This window comes from Pholis gunnellus, assembly GCF_910591455.1.
Source record: "Pholis gunnellus genome assembly, chromosome: 9".
NCBI lineage: Eukaryota > Metazoa > Chordata > Actinopteri > Perciformes > Pholidae > Pholis > Pholis gunnellus.
This window is the reverse complement of record NC_136535.1, coordinates 6,929,141-6,947,142: the sequence shown is the minus strand read 5'-3', so window position 1 is coordinate 6,947,142 and position 18,002 is coordinate 6,929,141. Positions and strand designations below refer to the sequence as shown.

The following is an 18,002-nucleotide window of genomic DNA, read 5'->3' as shown; positions in this document are numbered from 1 at the left end:
ATAAAATGACCTGATTGAGGTAACTACTGTAGTAGATGTGTGCGATGTCTTCCTTATAACAGCAAAGATAACTGTTAATTGCTTCAGTGGTTAGCTGCGCATGTATTGTCTCCTCACTGTTGCTCTCTCTCTGTCTTCCTCTCACCCATTTCAACCCTTTAGGAGTCCTACCGCCCCCTGGGAGAGGACTTCAGCTTCGGCAGCAGTGCACTGATTGGCTTGCTGGTGATCGCGGTGGCCATAGCAACTGTTATTGTGATCAGTCTGGTGCTTTTGAGGAAGAGGCAATATGGCACCATCAGTCATGGCATCGTGGAGGTAAGCCACCAGTTATTTGGAGCAGAGGGTGAGGATTTAGGCAGCGGGTGTGAACCGCACACTCCAGTGCTCTTAATGAACTGCTGTCTATCTTATTTCAAGTGTCAGATTTACATTAAATTATCGGGGATATGTAAATGAGGCATGGGATAATGCAAGGCAAATTAGATTATTGTCCCTGCAGCATTTGCATACAACACACACAGCATGTTGTTAGCGTTTTCTTCCCCTGAATAAATCAGCCATTAAAAGAGTGTTGTGTGTCTGTCTCACAGGTTGACCCCATGCTGACACCAGAGGAACGCCACCTCAGCAAAATGCAGAACCACGGCTACGAAAACCCCACCTACAAATACCTGGAGCAGATGCAGATCTAACCAGAGCCCACAGACGGCACTGTGGAGTCTGACAGAGGACGGCAACCGAGGGGGAACATACTACTGACCAATAACACATGCTATTGTTAAAATAATTTGCATACATCCAAACTCCATTTACTGGTTTGTTCAAAACAATCCTTAAATAATGCTACTACTTCTACTACTGCTACTATTGTACTATAGAGCTCTTTTTGATCATGTTTCTTTTGAGAAGGTGAAGTATCTGCCATTTTGCATTATGTAAAATGTGATTCTGCAGATTTCTTTGTAATTATCGATACAGCTATCTCAGATCAAGGTGTATAACATTTCTTCAGACATTTTCTTTATTTTTGAAAGAGAAAGGCAAATCAAGCAAAATGTAAATGTTTTTGAGTGGCCATCATCAAATCAGCATACCAGACACTACACTTTTGTTTTCCATCATGCAAGTGTCATTCATGCAGTTTCTGATGGTTTCCTCAAAAAGAATTGGTGTTTTATTTTGTTCTTCTTCCTCTCAATAGTTTGCTTGTATATGAAGGTTCTTTGTACCAATTAAAATGTATAGTGAAACAACAAATGAGAAAAAAAATGAAATCATGAATTATTTACTTTCTGTTCTTTGTTATGATAACAGACAAAATATACATATACAGTTCAAATATATATAAGAATAGATGTTTTTATTCCGCCTTTTTTTTCCCCAGGAAAGAGGTTATGAGTTGGTTTAGAGTTCTTAGCTTAGTGGTCATGAGTTGTGTTTGCAGGCACACTGTTAGACAGAGTCGGGGAAGGTAAAGGTGTGCACAGACCCCCAGCTCAAACACATCACACAAAACCTACTCTGACCCCTTACTAAGTGAATGTGATAATATATCCCCTCCTACACACACTACACACACAAACACAACCTTTTATCAATAGGGAAACGGTAAAAATCGGTAGATTAAATAATACCTATTGACGTGTGTTACATAGTTGAATGTATCTTGGAAGGTTTTTTTTTTCCATACTATGTATCTGACAGGTTCCTATGTGGCTTTGATTTTGAATGCATTGTCACAAACACTGTGACAGCGGGCGATGACATACTACAAACAAATGTTTGTTTGTTTTGTTTTTGTTTATTTTTCCTGCACAAATTATCTGAAGCAAGAACCAAGTATCAGAAAAACTGCTTTGAAACATATTTTGGGGATAATGTACATGCACGTTTTTGGAGCAACTGTTGGCTTTGCTGGTCATAAAGCTTAGAACAGTCTGATGGATCAAAACAGGGCCGGCACAGAGGCACTAACAACATAAGCAGCTGCTTAGGGCCCATCTGCCACCAGGGAGCCCCCAAATGAAGTCAAACTGTTCACAATTTTGTAGATTTGAGGGTACTATAAATAATTCTCGGATAACAACAAATGCTAAACAATGAATGATGTTTTTTTCTGTACCTGAATATATCACATTTGGAGATTATTACAAATAATTCTGGTGGGTACTAAAAACTTTTTGTAGGACAAATTTTACAATCTGGATTTGGGGATTTTGGGTACCCAGAAAGGCTTGGGCCGGCCCTGGATCCATGACAACTAAAGGAAACTTGGAGCTGGCGGGCTGTGCAGGCAGACAGAGACACACAGAAAGACAAGGCTTGGACAGCTGGTTTCTGCAAAAAAAAAAGCTGTGTATTTTTACAGGTAGAGAATGACAACCAATTAGGCAAAACTGATTCCTAGAATCCTCTTTTCTCTCTCTCTCTTTCTCTCTTAGTATTGTCTTTGTATGCCTGTATAGTTGATGTTGCAATCATGGCTTTTTTTCCGGAGGATTACCTGTGGTGTGCATTGTTCTTATATGAAATGATATGATATATATTTTTAAGTTTGTTTTCTTGTTTTCTATTTTTTCCTCTTCCTGTGACAGTATCTCTGTATGTGACTGTCTCACTATGCACCCAAACGGCTTCAATCTTGTAACCGCCTGCTTGATTGTGGGAAGGGACTGGGAACTAATATAATATGCATATTAGTGATTTAAAAAAAAAAAAAGATTGACACCAATGGAAACAGATTCATGGTTACACATCAATAAACTCACAACTTCCATTTGGATGTGTCATCTTTTCATAGATAGACAGACAGACAGACAGACAGACAAAAGTATGTAAGTACAACAAAATAAAAGAAAAAAACACTATCTGAAAGCCTGCCTTGACATATTCAAATTGCTTGTTTTTTTAGATCAGAACAGTTCCAAACTCAAAAATATTTCATTTAATATCAGAAAAGACAAAAAAAAGGCAAATATTCACATTTGAAACTGGAACCAGAAAGGTTTGGGCATTATTTAATGAGAATTACTTGATGGATCACACGATTATCAAATAGTTGCCTATATATCTGTTGACCAATAAGTTAACTAATCATTTCCTTAAGGCTTGTTTTCGTTTCAGTCTATTTATTTCAAGTTTTTTAGGGATGTTTGTCCTGTATTTTGTGAAGAAGAAGTAGTGCTGCCTCGTATCAATCCGCCTGTGTTCCGTGGAGTAATACAATCTCTGAAATGAGGCTCATAGAGTGTGAAAAGTAGTTTGTTTGATGAAAACAAAAACAAACAAAAAGTTATCCATACGCAATAATGTACTATCAAAAACTGAACTTAACTTGCAATAAACCCACTTAAACCCAAAATCTTCCAATAGCAGGGCAGACTAGACTAGAGCAGGGGTCTTCGACGTTTTTCCGGCCAAGGACCCCCAAACTGATAGAGAGATGGAGCAGGGACCCCCTACTATACATATTGTATACAATTGTGTTTTATATTGAATTGGGCCTAGTGGCATGTATAAACATACCTTGTTATTGTGCATTCAATACTAAGCTATTCAAATAATGGACAGATTGATGTTTTTTGGTCGAGTTACAAAACGATCCATTTTCACTCATAACAATGTCCATACACTTGGCATAATAATATACTGGCCTCAGTAGTTGGCTGTTGTGGATAGGAGCTGCAGTGTTTTAGCCAGGAGTATATTGCAAAAATGATTTTTTTTACAACGGTATCTTCTTTTCAAATAATAATGCAGCGTGAGTCCTTGTGTCGGGGATCTTAGTCAGCTGGGGACTGAATAGGCTCTCGGTCAATCACAGGGAACCTGACAGAGCCAGTATGTATATGCGGCCTCGTGATTGGCACAGCAGCGATTGGCACAGCAGCTCCTCTTTGTGTGCAGGAGGCTAGGAGGGACAGGTCCAGGGGTACATCCCAAGTCTCTTAATTGTCATTTCCTCGCTCCTCAATCCTCGCTTGAACCGGAAGTTGTTCATATTGACGGCCGTCCCAAAGCTCTTATTTAGCTCTTGAGTAGTGAGGATCGAGGAGGGAGGAGGGATCTCCGAGGAGCCATGAGCGAGGAACCACGAGAACAGACTTCCAGGAAGTGTTTTAACGGCCGACACGCCCCCTCATTGTTCATCAGTTATGTGATTGGACGCTGAAGCTGATCGGACTGACTGACTGGAGTTTAACACCAGAGTGAAGACAGATCACAGAATAAACTAGTTTATATTTGATTAGTTTTCTGATTCACTGTCTGGTTTAAATAAATGTTCATTGTAGTCCGAATAACAAAAGGACCAAAAACAACTTTCTTCATTTATTAGAAAGATTTGTCTTTTCGTGATCTGATATTTCCCTCAATAACTTTTATTATGGAAACAATTAAAGTCAGAGAGAGCTTTTTACATCATTTATTATCATTTCATTCAGTCACGTGAGGCTGATCATTCCTGTCTAATGAGTTATATAATTTAAGAGAAACAATAATCATATTTTGGGTTATTTAATAATGACGTTCCAGTCACAATTTCAAAACGTACAGACGCAAATAATTCATAAATAAGATGAACACATTCCGCCGCTAGAAATCGATCCTTCGCTTATAAACAGAACAGAGGACACAGTTTGTTAACAGGCTACAGAGAGACAACACCTCTACAGTCATGATTACTGTGTGTCTTTATTAGTATTACTATATAGTCTGGTGGGAGGGACTAAGGTGGGAGGGACTAAGAGAGAGAGACAGCGAGATCCTCCTTGTGGCACTAGCACCCCAGTGGCAGGTCTGTGGCAGGTGTCGGAACTGTGGCAGGCGAGCGGCACTGTTCGGCACCTGAGCGGCACTAGTTGCCGAGCTGAGCGGGCGGAGTGGGCGGAGCCACATTTCCTGAGAACACCCATTGTTGTTACGAGAAGTCAGCTGCCATAAATCAGTTTTATGATTTTAGTAGAGTCACCGGAGCCACCCGTTCTCTATATACATCCTGAGAGTAACCACGTTGTACTTCTTTGTTTCTCATTCATTTTATTTAAATATGATTTTGCAACAAAAGGGAACATAATACACTCTTTCCAAATTATTACTTTTATAGTCATTTACAACAATCGGCTAAAATAATGAAAATAAATCATCCGTTTTATTATCATTTAAAAGTATATATATAAAAACGTTTTAAAATTAAAACCCATAAAATCTCCAATCCAAAAATACATGTCTGAAAATATCTTCACTCTTCCTCTGCTTATATGTAGGTGTCAGTAGTAGCCACAAGCTGCCAGTGCCAATAGTTGTCACAGGAGTGCCGCCAGCAGTCAGAGGGGTGTCGGAGGGTGCCGGAGGGTGCCGGAGGGTGCCGCCAGCAGTCAGAGGAGTGTGCCCTCCTGGTCCGTGTATGTTTTGATAGTCTGTTTTATGGTTTATTTGTTTTTCTTTTGAAGAGCGACGCAAAGTAAGACAGGTAGTCCGGAAGTAAGAATATGTCAAAATAAAAACCCTAACCCTCCGACACCCCTCTGACTGCTGGCGGCACTCCTGTGACAACTGGGCTCGGGTGCCGAACATGCCGCTCACCTGCCACAGTTGTGGCACCTGACTGACATAGTTCCGACACCTGCCGACACCTGCCGACACCTGCCACAGACTTGACACTGAGGTGCCAGTGCCACAAGGAGGATCTCGGCCCTACACGAGAAAGACGCAAGGCAGGCTAGTCTCTCACTGTGAGTGAACCGGTGCCCAGCTTGAGAGAGCTCCTGTGTGTCGCTGAGTGTGTGCATTTCTAACTGAAAGATAACACCTCCATTTATCCATTCGCTACGATATGTTGGATTCATGTTTAAAGACATTTACATTTGTGGGGGGGGGGGACATTTTTTTAAAATGTCACGACCCCCCTGCAGTACCTCCGCGGACCACCTAGGGGTCGCGGACCCCCTGTTGAAGACCGCTGGACTAGACGATAACAATAGTGGAAAACACACACCATAGCATATTTTGCAACATGACCAATTACCTTCATTATATTGTATATTAAACATTTTAAAGCGCATAACACACATTACTTTTGCAATGAAAATAAAATACAAAAAAATAATGGCTCTTTCAGAAATATCCATTTAATTCCCCACAGATTAGGGGGGGTTTCCGTTTTGAGGGAGATGCTATTTTGTGAGACAGAAACTTATGTCTCATCATGAATGTAACAAAAATAGAGGTGATTCAAGAGTGAGTCATCATATCATTTCACAATCTTTGTAACTAAGAAGAATCAGAAGCGCGGATACGGTTACTCAAACTGATACTCAAATCAGGTTGTATGAAACCGTCAAGATTGATGGTGTGAAATTAGTCTCAAAATGCTCACAGATGTGTGACCTTTAAATGTAAAATCGATTTGTGCGTAATTTGGCTACTCACAAATGCCTGTTCCACTCTACACACATACCAAGCCATTTGAACCCGTGTACGTTCACACATCACAACATGAATAAATATTAATATTTAAGGAACAGATTTTCAGCTTCACATATCTTTTTGTATTTTAATCAATCAGCGCTTTTGAATTGTGTCCAGGCTGATATTTAATGTCATAAATGCTTCGAAACACGACAACAAATTGTGAACTCCAAGCAGTGTCAGTAGTATTCTAATGGAATTAATTGCGTGCTTTTATTTATTTCAGCATTTGTCTGCAGTCGTTTCCCGTAAAAAGTCATGTAAAAACAAACCACCTACCTGTGGCAGGTAAACAGGAAGTCACGACAGGTGCGGGAGACACGCCCGTAGAAACCTGAAGCTCTCGGAAAGAGTTTTTTTTTTCTCTGCCGTCTCATCCAGTTTCTCTCCGTAGGATTCACGGGCGACATATTCGGGCCTGACAGCATTTGTGAGCACATCGACCGGAGAGCAGACTTCTTTTGAAGACGCCAGAAGACACCTTTCTTCGCTGTGACCTGAACGCAGTAGATTTTTTGTTTTGTTTGGTGCTCGCAGGTTGAATTCGTTGACAAACACAAGAATCATCTCTCGGCGACCAAAGGCCTGCAGGTTCACCTCGGTAAACGGCCCGTGGACGCATCAGAGACTCCTACAAGAAATAAACAAGAAGAGAAGAAGTAGTTCACGTGTTTTTAGGCACTTTTGATTTTAATCTTAGCAGTCTAGCTGCGACTTGATGGACTACATGGACAGTGGACTGAGATACACCCCAAAGTCGGTAAGAAACTTGTAGGATTTCTGTGCAGCCTATAGGTCATCTAACTCGGGCGGAGGCTTTGTTTTTCCCTGTTAAATATTGATTTAATGTTCGTGTTTTGTGAAAGAGTTTGGGTGTTTCCTGAATGACACGCTTTCCTAACATTGGCGCATATTTGTGTGACAGTGACGAGCATTAGACAGGAAGTAAAACAAACGAATAAGTTAAAACTAACTTAAAAGAAAAGTCAAAGTTAGTGTGATCTTTAGGTAAATGAACCTTCCCATAGCAAAACTGTGAGACATGAAGTAGAAAGGTCACTTATGTGTTCATTCCACAGGTACACACAACACTGTATACACATCTACAGTCACGATGTATCAGCCTGTCTTATCACCAGCACACAGTTTTGCCTGAGGTCAAACATGTTACTAAGAAAAAAGAAATCCAGCACTCAAGCTGAGAAACAAAATGTATTCTTTAGATGTGCAAATACTACACAACCCCCCAAAAGTGTGTTATTTTGATACAAGAAATCATTAAAGATACACATTGTGATAGATATTCATAGGATGCATATGTCAGATCTTTTTTTTTCATTCAAGTAAAAGCAGTAGTTCATCAGAAAATATTAGAAATCCTTTTATAAAATCTTATGTCCTTTGTCCCATGCTATAACTTTCTACCAAACGTCCTTGTAAATGTAACAGATTTTTGAGATATCCCGCAAACAAACGAGCCCTTTGAGGCTGTACTTGCCCAGCTCATTTTGTCTGCATGGTGCCTAATTTCCAAGAAGTTGGCTCACTGGGGGGGAAGTATTGAGGCCTTTTACCACATGCAGTATGAAGTTAGTGATACTCCAAAACCCTGGCTTTAAACCGACTCAAAGATTTGGATCAAACCTTTTTCAAATAGTGATTCTCTCTGTAGAACCTCCCTGAGCTTCATCAGTGAAGGTCCTCAGAAAGCAAAGCAGGCAGGCATCGAGGGCCCGACGCCTGAATTCCTCCAAGTTCCTTCGCCCTGTTGTGACTTGTTCACTTGAGTCCTTCAATTCTGTCCACTATCATTTGTTCGTGATTACTCCACACACAACATCGCAGTATGGGGATAAACATAAAGGCATTATGCCCTTTAATGTTCAATCAGAGGATTTGTTAGTATACAGTGGGGCAGATCTGAGGAGTAAAGCTGCTGTGCTAAGTGTTTTTCGGTCATTGACAGTGAGGCTGGGTAATAATTAAAGGCATTTTAAATATGTTATTGATTACATGGTTTGTATTAAGATTTACATTTCTGTTGTCACCAAGAATTCTTTTAAAGGTGGACACATTAGGTAATTGACATTTTAAGGAATATACTTAGTAGTAGTAATAGTAATTATGTTAACTGCATGAACACTGTTAAAAAGCTCACAAAAATGTATACTTAATCAGTTCATATTTATGGTTCCTTTGAAGAGTCATGAGTCACAATACTGGTTATTTTAAAAATGATTTATTGCCACGAAAGCTCCAACTTGTTTATAAGTAGATCAGGTGTTCTGACATGTTCTCTCTGTTTCTCAACTTAAAATATTTTTCCCTTTTTAATTTGTAGCTTGGTATTAAAAAAAAAACAAACACCGTGGCCAGTAAATGTGTGACGCACGTCATAATATGTTGGTTAACAAACAACACAGAGCCATGCATATCTATATCTATTCCACAGACTCTGCAATGGGCCTTTGAAATGGGAATGACGAATGTCAAACCTGCTCTTTTAAGACAAATACTTGTCGTCATAGTTGCAGTATAATTCCTTCTCATTCAGATGGAGTATCCGGTTTTCTACAAGCAGAGAGACTGTGTTGTCCTTGGTTATTGAAACAGTTAATGGAGTCGTAGTTTTGCACTGCAGGCGATCTTCTAATAAGCACCTTGTAATCGTAAAACTTGCAGGCACAAAATCTCAACGCCTCAGGAATCTTTTTAGAATTGTTTTAAACATCCCATAGTTTTTAAGATGATCTTTTGTTTGCCCGTGAAGTTGTCCAGTTTGACAGGGACCTTTTTAATGTTCTACTACGGTACAGTGAGCACACAAAGAAACTTGTTGTGTTCCACTACAGATCGAGTGGTTTGTTGCCAGCAGGTTTGACAGGATTTTATATGGTGAAACCTTTGTACTCCCTCCCCCCTCCGTCTCGTCTCTCTTTAAGGTAACCACGGGGCCGTGACTCATGCATGAAGTTCCCTTCTTGTTCATTTACAGCACCAGACACTGAAACGGTTATTTCCGTTTTGTGAGTCGATTTTGAATGAAAACCGGCTCCGATTTCTTCCCCTTAAAAAAGCCAATAGCCTAAGAAAAACATTTTGTTACAGAGTATATTAGAACATAGTTTATCTGGTTGAGGACCTAATTCTGTAGGTCACCACAGGCTGGGAGCATTCTTAAAATACACAAGTACCTACTTGCTGTCTGCTGCTGTCCCTTATCTTGAGCTGATTATCTACTCCGGTAGAGTTGAAACTCTTCTCTTTGCAGCTTTATGTCCACAAATATCTTCCCGCTCCAATGAAATGATTGGAATTCATATTCTGAGGTTGTTGTTATCTTAATATAGACCCTTCAGTTGTATTTGTCCGTCATTCATCCATACATAAAACTGTCTGTTTGTCTGTCTGTCTGTCTGTCTGTCTGTCTGTCTGTCTTCTAGGACAAAGACTGGGACACCTCTGTCCAGTTCCTGCCAGCATCGGATAACAAAAAGCTTGAGAAGAAAAAGGGTCCGGGGAAAGTTGGGGCTGTGATCGGTGTGGTGGTCTTTGCTGCCGTTATTGCTCTCATGACCGGACTGCTGGTCTGGCATTTCCACTGTAAGAACTCCTTCCTTGATATTCATTTGATAATAGCACACAATAGCAAACAGTTCATGAAAAAGGATGTAAAGAAGTAACTCTATCACAGTTATTTTTCAAAGTTAAAGTCATTTTTATGTAGTGTTTACATTATTTTTGATAAATTGCATATATGTACTTTTTTATATGCCCTCTGTAGAGCTCTTAGATTTGCCAGATTGGTTTTATTCAAGCTAATGTAATACATGATGAGAAAATAGTTTAAGAAGGCCCTTGTGTTTTTAATTACTGGATCCACATTAGGACTTTCCTCTGTATTTCATTGAAATCTGCTGAAGTTTTAAATATATTTTTATCAACGTACAAGTTTTTGATGAATGTTCTTAGGCAAGTTAAATTCTGTTTATTCTGTCTGATTATTTGCAAATGGCTGAAAGCTAGAAGGATGGGTTAAAGCTCCATCAGTTGAAACAAGTACACCTGGGGGACTTAAAACTTCACAAATTTAAAGATTTTTGATACATTAGTGATACAAGTTAACAAAACCACAGCTCAGAGATCAAATAGGCTGAACTCCTGTGCAGTGTGGGTGTGTATCCTCAGTCTTGTCTATGTGATCCTGCAGTCCGTAAAGATGTGCGACTCAAGAAGATGTACAGCGGCTCCATGCGGATCACCAACCAGGTGTTCGAAGATGCCTACGAGAACGGCAACAGCTCCGAGTTCAAGGCGCTGGCGAAGCAAGTGACTTCACAGGTGAGACTGCTGCTCAGGCCTCCACAACACTGCCCTCTCCTCAAAAATGGAATTGAGTGTTTTCAAACTGCATTCATTCATTCTCTGTTGCGATGTTGCTCTTGTCTCTTTCAGCTTAAATCAATCTATTCCAAAAGTCCACAGTTGGTCAAATACTATGTTGGTTCTGCAGTTCAGGCTTTCAGGTAAGGCTCCTTCATTATGACCTCTACCAAGAGGGCCATGTTTCCTTTCCTGTTTGTCTGTTTGTGTTTTGGTTAGCATGAAATCTAAAAAAAAACGATGACATTTGGAGGAAAACTAGCTCACTGGATAGTGATTTTCTTTTTCTTCTTTTTTGGTGTGCATTCATGCAGATCCAATAGCACCAACTAATCTCCAACATTTAAATCGCAAGTTCAGAAGATTTTTGAATGCCAATGTGAAGATTTCCATCACCAGAAATAGATTGGGTTTACTGTTGCCTTCACCTTTTCACTTCAGTGTAGTTTAAATTGTATCAGTCTGTAACGTAGAATCTGGGAAGAACACATTTTCAAAAGACCATTTTTACATAGCTGTGGTTAGGAAGAGACATTATATTACATGCACCATAGACCAATTTCCAGTATTTGATAAAAGACTAATAAGAGCATCGATATAGCCATACACACCATACGTCTGTATGACCCTTATAGTAGAAGTAACAATTAGTTTGTTTTATTTGCTCCGCCTCTGCACTATTTAATTCTTGTCTCATTTCTCTCAGTGAAGGCAGTGTTGTTGCCTACTACCTGTCCGAGTTCAGAGTCCCTACGGGCCAAGAGGCAGCTGTTGACAAAGCCATGTCTACACTGGAGAAGCTAGTGGACAAAGAGCGGCGAATCATGAACAGACCTGGCAACTCTCTGGTCCTTGAAGATGTGATATCTTCAGGTAGAGTCAAACTGGCATTGTCTGTGATTCAGTCCATAATCCATCATGCTGTATTTCTTATGGTTTGTTGTAGGATGTCAAATTCTGTCTGTTTTGCTGTCCGCATCCTCGTCTAAGTTATTTGTCATGTGTTTCATCTCACAGCACTTGATGACCGACTGGTTTCAACATCATTCAGCAGTAAGTGCTCATCTTAATCTGTTTATTTTTGACAGCTCATCCATATAAGTAGAGAACAGCAAACGTGTCTTAACACATAGTTCATGTGTTTGAAACATGTTACCATAGCTGAAATCATTATTGGTTGTCTCTTGTTACATTCTTCTGACATATAGTTGGCAGATAACAAATAGGTTTTTGTTTGCCACTTATCTTTCTACCCAGCAAGAATTAGAAATTATGCAATTTATACTCTTCAGAAAATAGGAGTCTGACTGGCATGATAAACATGTAGTTGAGCCATATTTGGGCATGCAATTTGTTGTTAAAGATTTTAAAAGGAGTGTACAAGGCTGAAACTCTTCTCTCTATTTGGCAAAAGCGTCATTGTGACTTGTTTACTTTAGGAACAGTGTTTCATCATATTCCGAAAATTGTATATACTGAAGTACAAATTAGACAGCTGTTGCAATTGAGCATGCCCAGTGATATCAGAATAAGTTTGACAGTCTGTAATTTAATTTGCATTGAGATAATTGGGCTACTGCAGTCCTGTGATTTACAAAGTTGAATGGGAACACCCCTCAAAGTCATTGTTTCTGTCTCAGAATCTTTGAAGTTTACAGAACATGCAAAGACCAATCATATCGGGCAGATCCAGTCGCCTGGCTTCCCTAACCGTCCATATCCCCCCAACACCTTCATCCAGTGGCAGCTGAGAGCAGACCCCAGCTACGTCATCAAGCTTGAGTTTGATACGATGAATCTTGAAGAGAACTGCAAGAATGACTTTCTCAAAATCTACGACTCCCTGGTGGCCATCGAAAGCAGCGTTATGGAAGAGTGAGTTTTTGCTTTGTTCTCATCTAAATGCAGCTTAGAGCAGATACATAACTCACCTGCCTTCTGTCCTCTTATTTTCATGCAGTGGCATATTTTTTGATTTGGATAGAGAGGACTACATCTAGTATGTAAGGCCCTCTGCTGGGCAGATGCTGTGTTTCTGATGTACACTTATACTGCATACAAAGGTGCAGTTGCCCATCATTGCCTGGGTTAAGACACACAATAATCAGAATTGAGATATGACAGTTTAGAGTCTAAATATGGGAGCAAATTAGATGAAAGAATTTGAGAATGTGATTGCTCTTTCCAAACTATTTAAAAAAAAAAAAAACACATGCAGTCAGAAAGTCACCAAGACCTCTACAGGCACTTTCATGTGTGCAAGAAAAGTCATTAGTGGCATTCTTGCTAATTTAAACCAAATTGGAAACTAGATAACATCACATCTGTGCATATAGAAAATGTATGTTGTCTGTTTTTTCTTCCTCAGGATGTGTGGGTACTACTCGCCTAGTGAACCATTGACCTTTCTGTCTTCTGGCAATGTCATGCTGGTGACGATGGCCTCAAATAACGAGAAGAACTACCCAGGTTTTAGAGCAAAAGTCTCACAAGTCAGACGCGGAACTAAAGGTAGGGATTAATGTTTGAACCTCTTTGTTATGAGCTACACTATAAATGTTTGATATTTGGACAAATCCTGACACTAACATGTATTTTGAACAGGTACGACATGCGGGGGCCAGCTGACAGGCGAAAAAGGTCAATTCACTTCTCCCAACTTCCCAAATTACTATCCTCCGCGAATTTCGTGTCGGTGGATGATCCAGGTGAGACGACAGCACTTAATCGACACGTTATACACAGCTGTATCATATGTTTCTGTTCAGTTATGCTCCTTCCGAAGGTCACGTGTCACCATGTCAGTAAGTTTTTACTCGTCTTTGTCAATCGTTAAGGTCCCTGCTGGTAAGGCGGTGAAGGTGACGTTCAAAAAGTTCCTCTTGTCTGAGCCCGGGCAGGAGGCGATTAAGGGATGTCCCAAGGACTACGTGGAGATTAACGGAAAGAGGTGAGTCCATGCTTGTATCTCTTAAAACCACATAGGAATTGCATAACAGAGCAGATGTCCCACTACCTGTGCACGTCATCCTCAGATTGTGCGGAGAAAAGCCTGACGGAACAGTGACAGAAACCAGCAACACCAACACAATGAGCGTGTCGTTCATTTCTGATGCCTCCTATGTAGACCGAGGCTTTGAGGCATCGTATGAGGCCATTGACGTCAAAGACCGTAAGTGACTCCCCGTTCCGATAATGGTTATTTCTTGACACTAAGCAAGTGTGTATCTTGTGTTAACCCTGTCATGTCATCCACAGCTTGTCCAAAGCAGTTCCAGTGCACAAATCAGCGCTGCGTTAAAACGGCGCTCAGGTGTGATGGCTGGAATGACTGCGGAGACATGAGTGATGAATTAAACTGCAGTAAGTACTCGGATTATACTCCGGAGTAGTCAACATCAATAGTGTAATTATTCTCTACATTGTTGGAACACAAAGTGAGTTCAGCTGTGTTTTCCTCCAGAGTGCAACTCATCGGCTATCAGTTGTAAGAATGGGTTGTGTAAGCCCATGTTCTGGAAATGTGATGGCGTAGATGACTGCGGAGACCTCACAGATGAGCTGAACTGTGGTAAGACCTGTTTACACTCATGGAGGATGAATTTAACATGAGCGTTGAAAGGTCAATTTTCTCATGCCTGTCTTATTTCTTTTGTTTTCTAAGGTGGATGCAAATCCGGACAAATGACATGTAAGAATAAGAAATGTGTCTCCGAGAAGAATCGCTGTGACGGCACAGACAACTGTGGGGACGGGTCAGATGAACTCGACTGTGGGAGAAGTAAGACTCCTTTTCTAAACTGCAAAACAAATATCTCCAGACATCAGTCACTTCTACTGTACACTATCTGCTCGGCACTAAATGGCAGACATAAATACAAATATATGTGAACAGACTGGAGCGTGTAGCCGCAAAAGAGCCAAATGTGAAGATGCCTTTATCAGTTTAAAATGTTTGCACCTGTGTGACGAATACATTTTAGGGAACACATAATTGATGATTCTGAAATGAGTTTTCCCCCTACATTTAAGGAATTAATACAGGGCCCGTTTCATAGTTTGAATTTGAATTGTCTTCCCTCCCTCTCTCCGTAGGCACTGACGTGAGCTGCAGTGATCTCACTTATAGATGTAAAAACAATAAATGCATCAGTAAAGTGAACCCAGAATGTGACGACACACCGGATTGTGACGATGGATCTGACGAGGAGAATTGCGGTATGTCCCAATGAAAACCTCAGCGGGTGCACGTACTTGGATATTCAAAACTAGTTATTATCGCAATCTGCATTGTTAAGCTTGTATGACAAAACAGATGTGAACTTCCAACCACTTCAGGCATGACAACAAGCTGCAACAAGCCAGCCCTGTGATTGATTGATTGTTTATGTTGCAGACTGCGGGAGGAGTATATTCAAGACGTCGCGTATTGTGGGCGGTGAGGATGCAGATGAAGGGCAGTTTCCCTGGCAGGTCAGCCTCCACGTCAAAGGTTTCGGTCACGTGTGTGGAGCGTCCCTCATCAGCCCAAGGTGGCTGGTCACTGCTGCCCACTGTGTGCAAGATGATGGTCGAACAAGGTAGCGTCTTACTTTGTGTTTTATGTTCTCACTGGCAACTATCTTCTTTTTGCAATATGGCATTATGTATCAAATCGGAGCTCTCGCTCGCAGCTCTTTCAGAATAAGTCTAGATGTCTGGTGAAAATTCTACTTTATTTTGCAGATATTTAGCAGATGCTCTTAACTTGAAAAAATTGCAACAGTAGAATGACATTAAAGTCCTCTATCAATGTATTTCTATGAAGGACACATTATTTTTGAGCCATGTTTAGACAAATGATAGTTGTCTCCACAATAGTGCTTAATTTATGTCAAATATTTTATCTTTATTCGGGAGCTTAAATAGTCTTTAAACACAATTAAATATACTGTTCACACAACAACTGTGGGTGTTTTTATACTAGAAAGGCCTCTAAAACTTCTTCCATTCTTTGAATCATTGGGACAAAATAATGAATGCAGTTCAGTTGTTTGACTTTGAATATACTGTAAACAATTTGTCACATGCAAAGTGAAGCCTTAGACCTCTGTGTTTTTACTGGCAACACAATGCATGTGTTAGACCACAGGAAGCTCAATTTAGAGCCGACAAAAATAACATCTTGATATTTTAGGTCTTTACGCGGTACATATTCTGATGTAGGTTGATATTTATGCATTTTCTCTGAAGGTGACTGGACACTGGGATTTTTATATCACAATGATTATTAAAATATTTATTTATACGAACTATAATATTTATAAATGTATTGTAAATGCTTTTAAACATTCAGTTTATTTTGCAGGCAGTCTGAGTCATGTTCAAGATCTGAACAGCCAGGCCTAACTCAGGTTTATTATACATATTTTCTCATGTGATGCTTGTGCCACATGCTGAGCCTGTCTGTCGTTTTCGTAGAATGAGAATGAACTTTGCGATTTGTTTTGGGATATGTCTTCAGATTCTCCCAGCCCGGCACTTGGGAAGCTTACTTTGGCCTTCACATGCAGGGGAATATTGGATCATCCGTGGTGAAGAAGAACCTGAAGAAGGTCATATCCAACCCTAACTACAACGCATACACCTATGACAATGACATCGCCCTAATGGAGCTGGACAGTCCTGTCACATACTCGGATTACATCAGGCCCGTCTGCCTGCCGGCTCCCCAACATGATTTTCCAACGGGTAGCACTGTGTGGATCACCGGGTGGGGCGCCACTCGAGAAGGAGGTGAGTTTTCACAAAGCAAACCCTGTATTTCTCATTTTGATGAGTACTTGTCTTCTAGCCACTAATACTGAAACATTTTAATAAATGCTGAGACCAAAACTTAAGCTGAAGTAACCATCCAGTGAGTGAAAGTTAAAATCAAAATGAAATTACAGTTTTTAATTTTGTTTGGTAATGCTCTGTTATATACTGGGTATTCATAATTTGCTACGATATTTTAATTGTATTAGCTCTATATTTGCTGACAGATAGATGTCATGTAGATGCTAATACATCTTTTTATATCTTTTATAACTTTTCTCTGATGAAGGCCCCAACCTGATGACATGATATAACATAATGGTGTCCTTCTGTTGTTTTTGTGATTCAGGATTTGCTGCAAAAGTGCTCCAAAGGGCCCAGGTCCGAATCATCAACCACTCAGTGTGCAACGATTTGATGGGAGGGCAGATCACGTCTCGGATGCTGTGTGCCGGAGTGCTGACCGGAGGAGTCGATGCTTGTCAGGTACTTGAACCTCATGCTGCCCTGCTTTCTTTCTTATTGTTTCAGCTTTCTCCCAGAATGTTTTACCAAATAAGGCATATGAATATTTTATCAACATGCAAATTTAACAATTGGCTAGGAATGTAACTGTTGTCAATTATACTGTGGTGATAATAGAGTGTTAGGCATGTTCAGTTCATTGCATTGATAACATGGGATGGAAAAAAACATTTCTGACTTTAAAATTGCAGAGAAGGAGGTGGTGTCGGAGGAAAATGCGGGGCAGAGAGACAAGAAAATGCCCCACACTGTCCCCATGTAGTAACTCTCACATGTACCTGTATTCGTGTCTGTTAGGGGGATTCTGGTGGACCTCTGTCCAGTCCGTCCGGGAGTCGTACGTTCCTGGCAGGAGTGGTCAGTTGGGGTGATGGCTGTGCCCGCAGGAACAAACCTGGCATCTACACAACAGTCACCAAATTCCGTGGATGGATCAAAGAAAAGACAGGCGCGTAGACTACTGAAAAATGGCCAAACAAGGTCATATTGACATGAATTGATGACAAGTACCAAAGTACGGATTGTTGCTTCACCACTCTGACTTTCCAGCTGATGTGGTGGCGTTGACACCCAGTCGCAGCTGCAGTGGAAAATGCTTGAGAAGCAATTGAAACATATTTTATGACTGTGATTTTATGAGGGTGGGGATGATGAAATGTTTTTAAATGTAAATAAAGGTTTTATTTTTGCGTTGTTTTTTTTAAGCTTGTTTTAATGGAGAACAATGTTATGTGCTGCACATGAAATAGATTTTAGGTGTGATTGTTACACGTACACAATAAAGTTATTATGTACATGAATAATTTGTGCATCCTTGCACTCTTTTG

The 18,002-nt window shown here is 40.3% G+C and overlaps 2 protein-coding genes across 2 annotated transcripts in view; both read left to right on the top strand.

The window, feature by feature from the left end:
• The window catches only part of aplp2 (amyloid beta (A4) precursor-like protein 2), a 49,320-nt gene extending 46,541 nt beyond the window's left edge, over nucleotides 1-2,779 (top strand). Inside the window, exons 16-17 of the mRNA XM_079166335.1 lie at nucleotides 163-318; nucleotides 594-2,779. Of these exons, the coding sequence (XP_079022461.1) occupies nucleotides 163-318; nucleotides 594-695 (258 nt within the window). The 3' untranslated portion in view covers nucleotides 696-2,779. The remainder of the gene's footprint in view (nucleotides 1-162; nucleotides 319-593) is intronic.
• Nucleotides 2,780-6,857: 4,078 nt separating this feature from the next.
• st14a (ST14 transmembrane serine protease matriptase a) lies at nucleotides 6,858-17,978 on the top strand. Its single transcript, XM_079166462.1, has 19 exons — nucleotides 6,858-7,231; nucleotides 9,915-10,074; nucleotides 10,682-10,812; nucleotides 10,927-10,997; nucleotides 11,561-11,727; nucleotides 11,872-11,907; nucleotides 12,495-12,729; nucleotides 13,223-13,365; nucleotides 13,459-13,562; nucleotides 13,692-13,804; nucleotides 13,890-14,026; nucleotides 14,113-14,217; nucleotides 14,318-14,425; nucleotides 14,519-14,635; nucleotides 14,950-15,072; nucleotides 15,251-15,434; nucleotides 16,358-16,629; nucleotides 17,000-17,136; nucleotides 17,473-17,978. Exons 1-19 carry the CDS (start codon nucleotides 7,190-7,192, stop codon nucleotides 17,629-17,631), a joined length of 2,544 nt encoding a protein of 847 aa, XP_079022588.1. The 5' UTR covers nucleotides 6,858-7,189; the 3' UTR covers nucleotides 17,632-17,978.
• Nucleotides 17,979-18,002: the final 24 nt, after the last annotated feature.

What these genes read in the sequence shown, in the direction of transcription:
- st14a (XM_079166462.1), top strand. Translation starts at nt 7,190, where the DNA reads ATGGACTACATGGACAGTGGACTGAGATACACCCCAAAGTCG. An exon ending in GGTTTCAACATCATTCAGCA is followed by an intron (nt 11,908 to 12,494) that starts GTAAGTGCTCAT and finishes TTTCTGTCTCAG; the next exon opens with AATCTTTGAAGTTTACAGAA. An exon ending in GGGCGCCACTCGAGAAGGAG is followed by an intron (nt 16,630 to 16,999) that starts GTGAGTTTTCAC and finishes TTTGTGATTCAG; the next exon opens with GATTTGCTGCAAAAGTGCTC.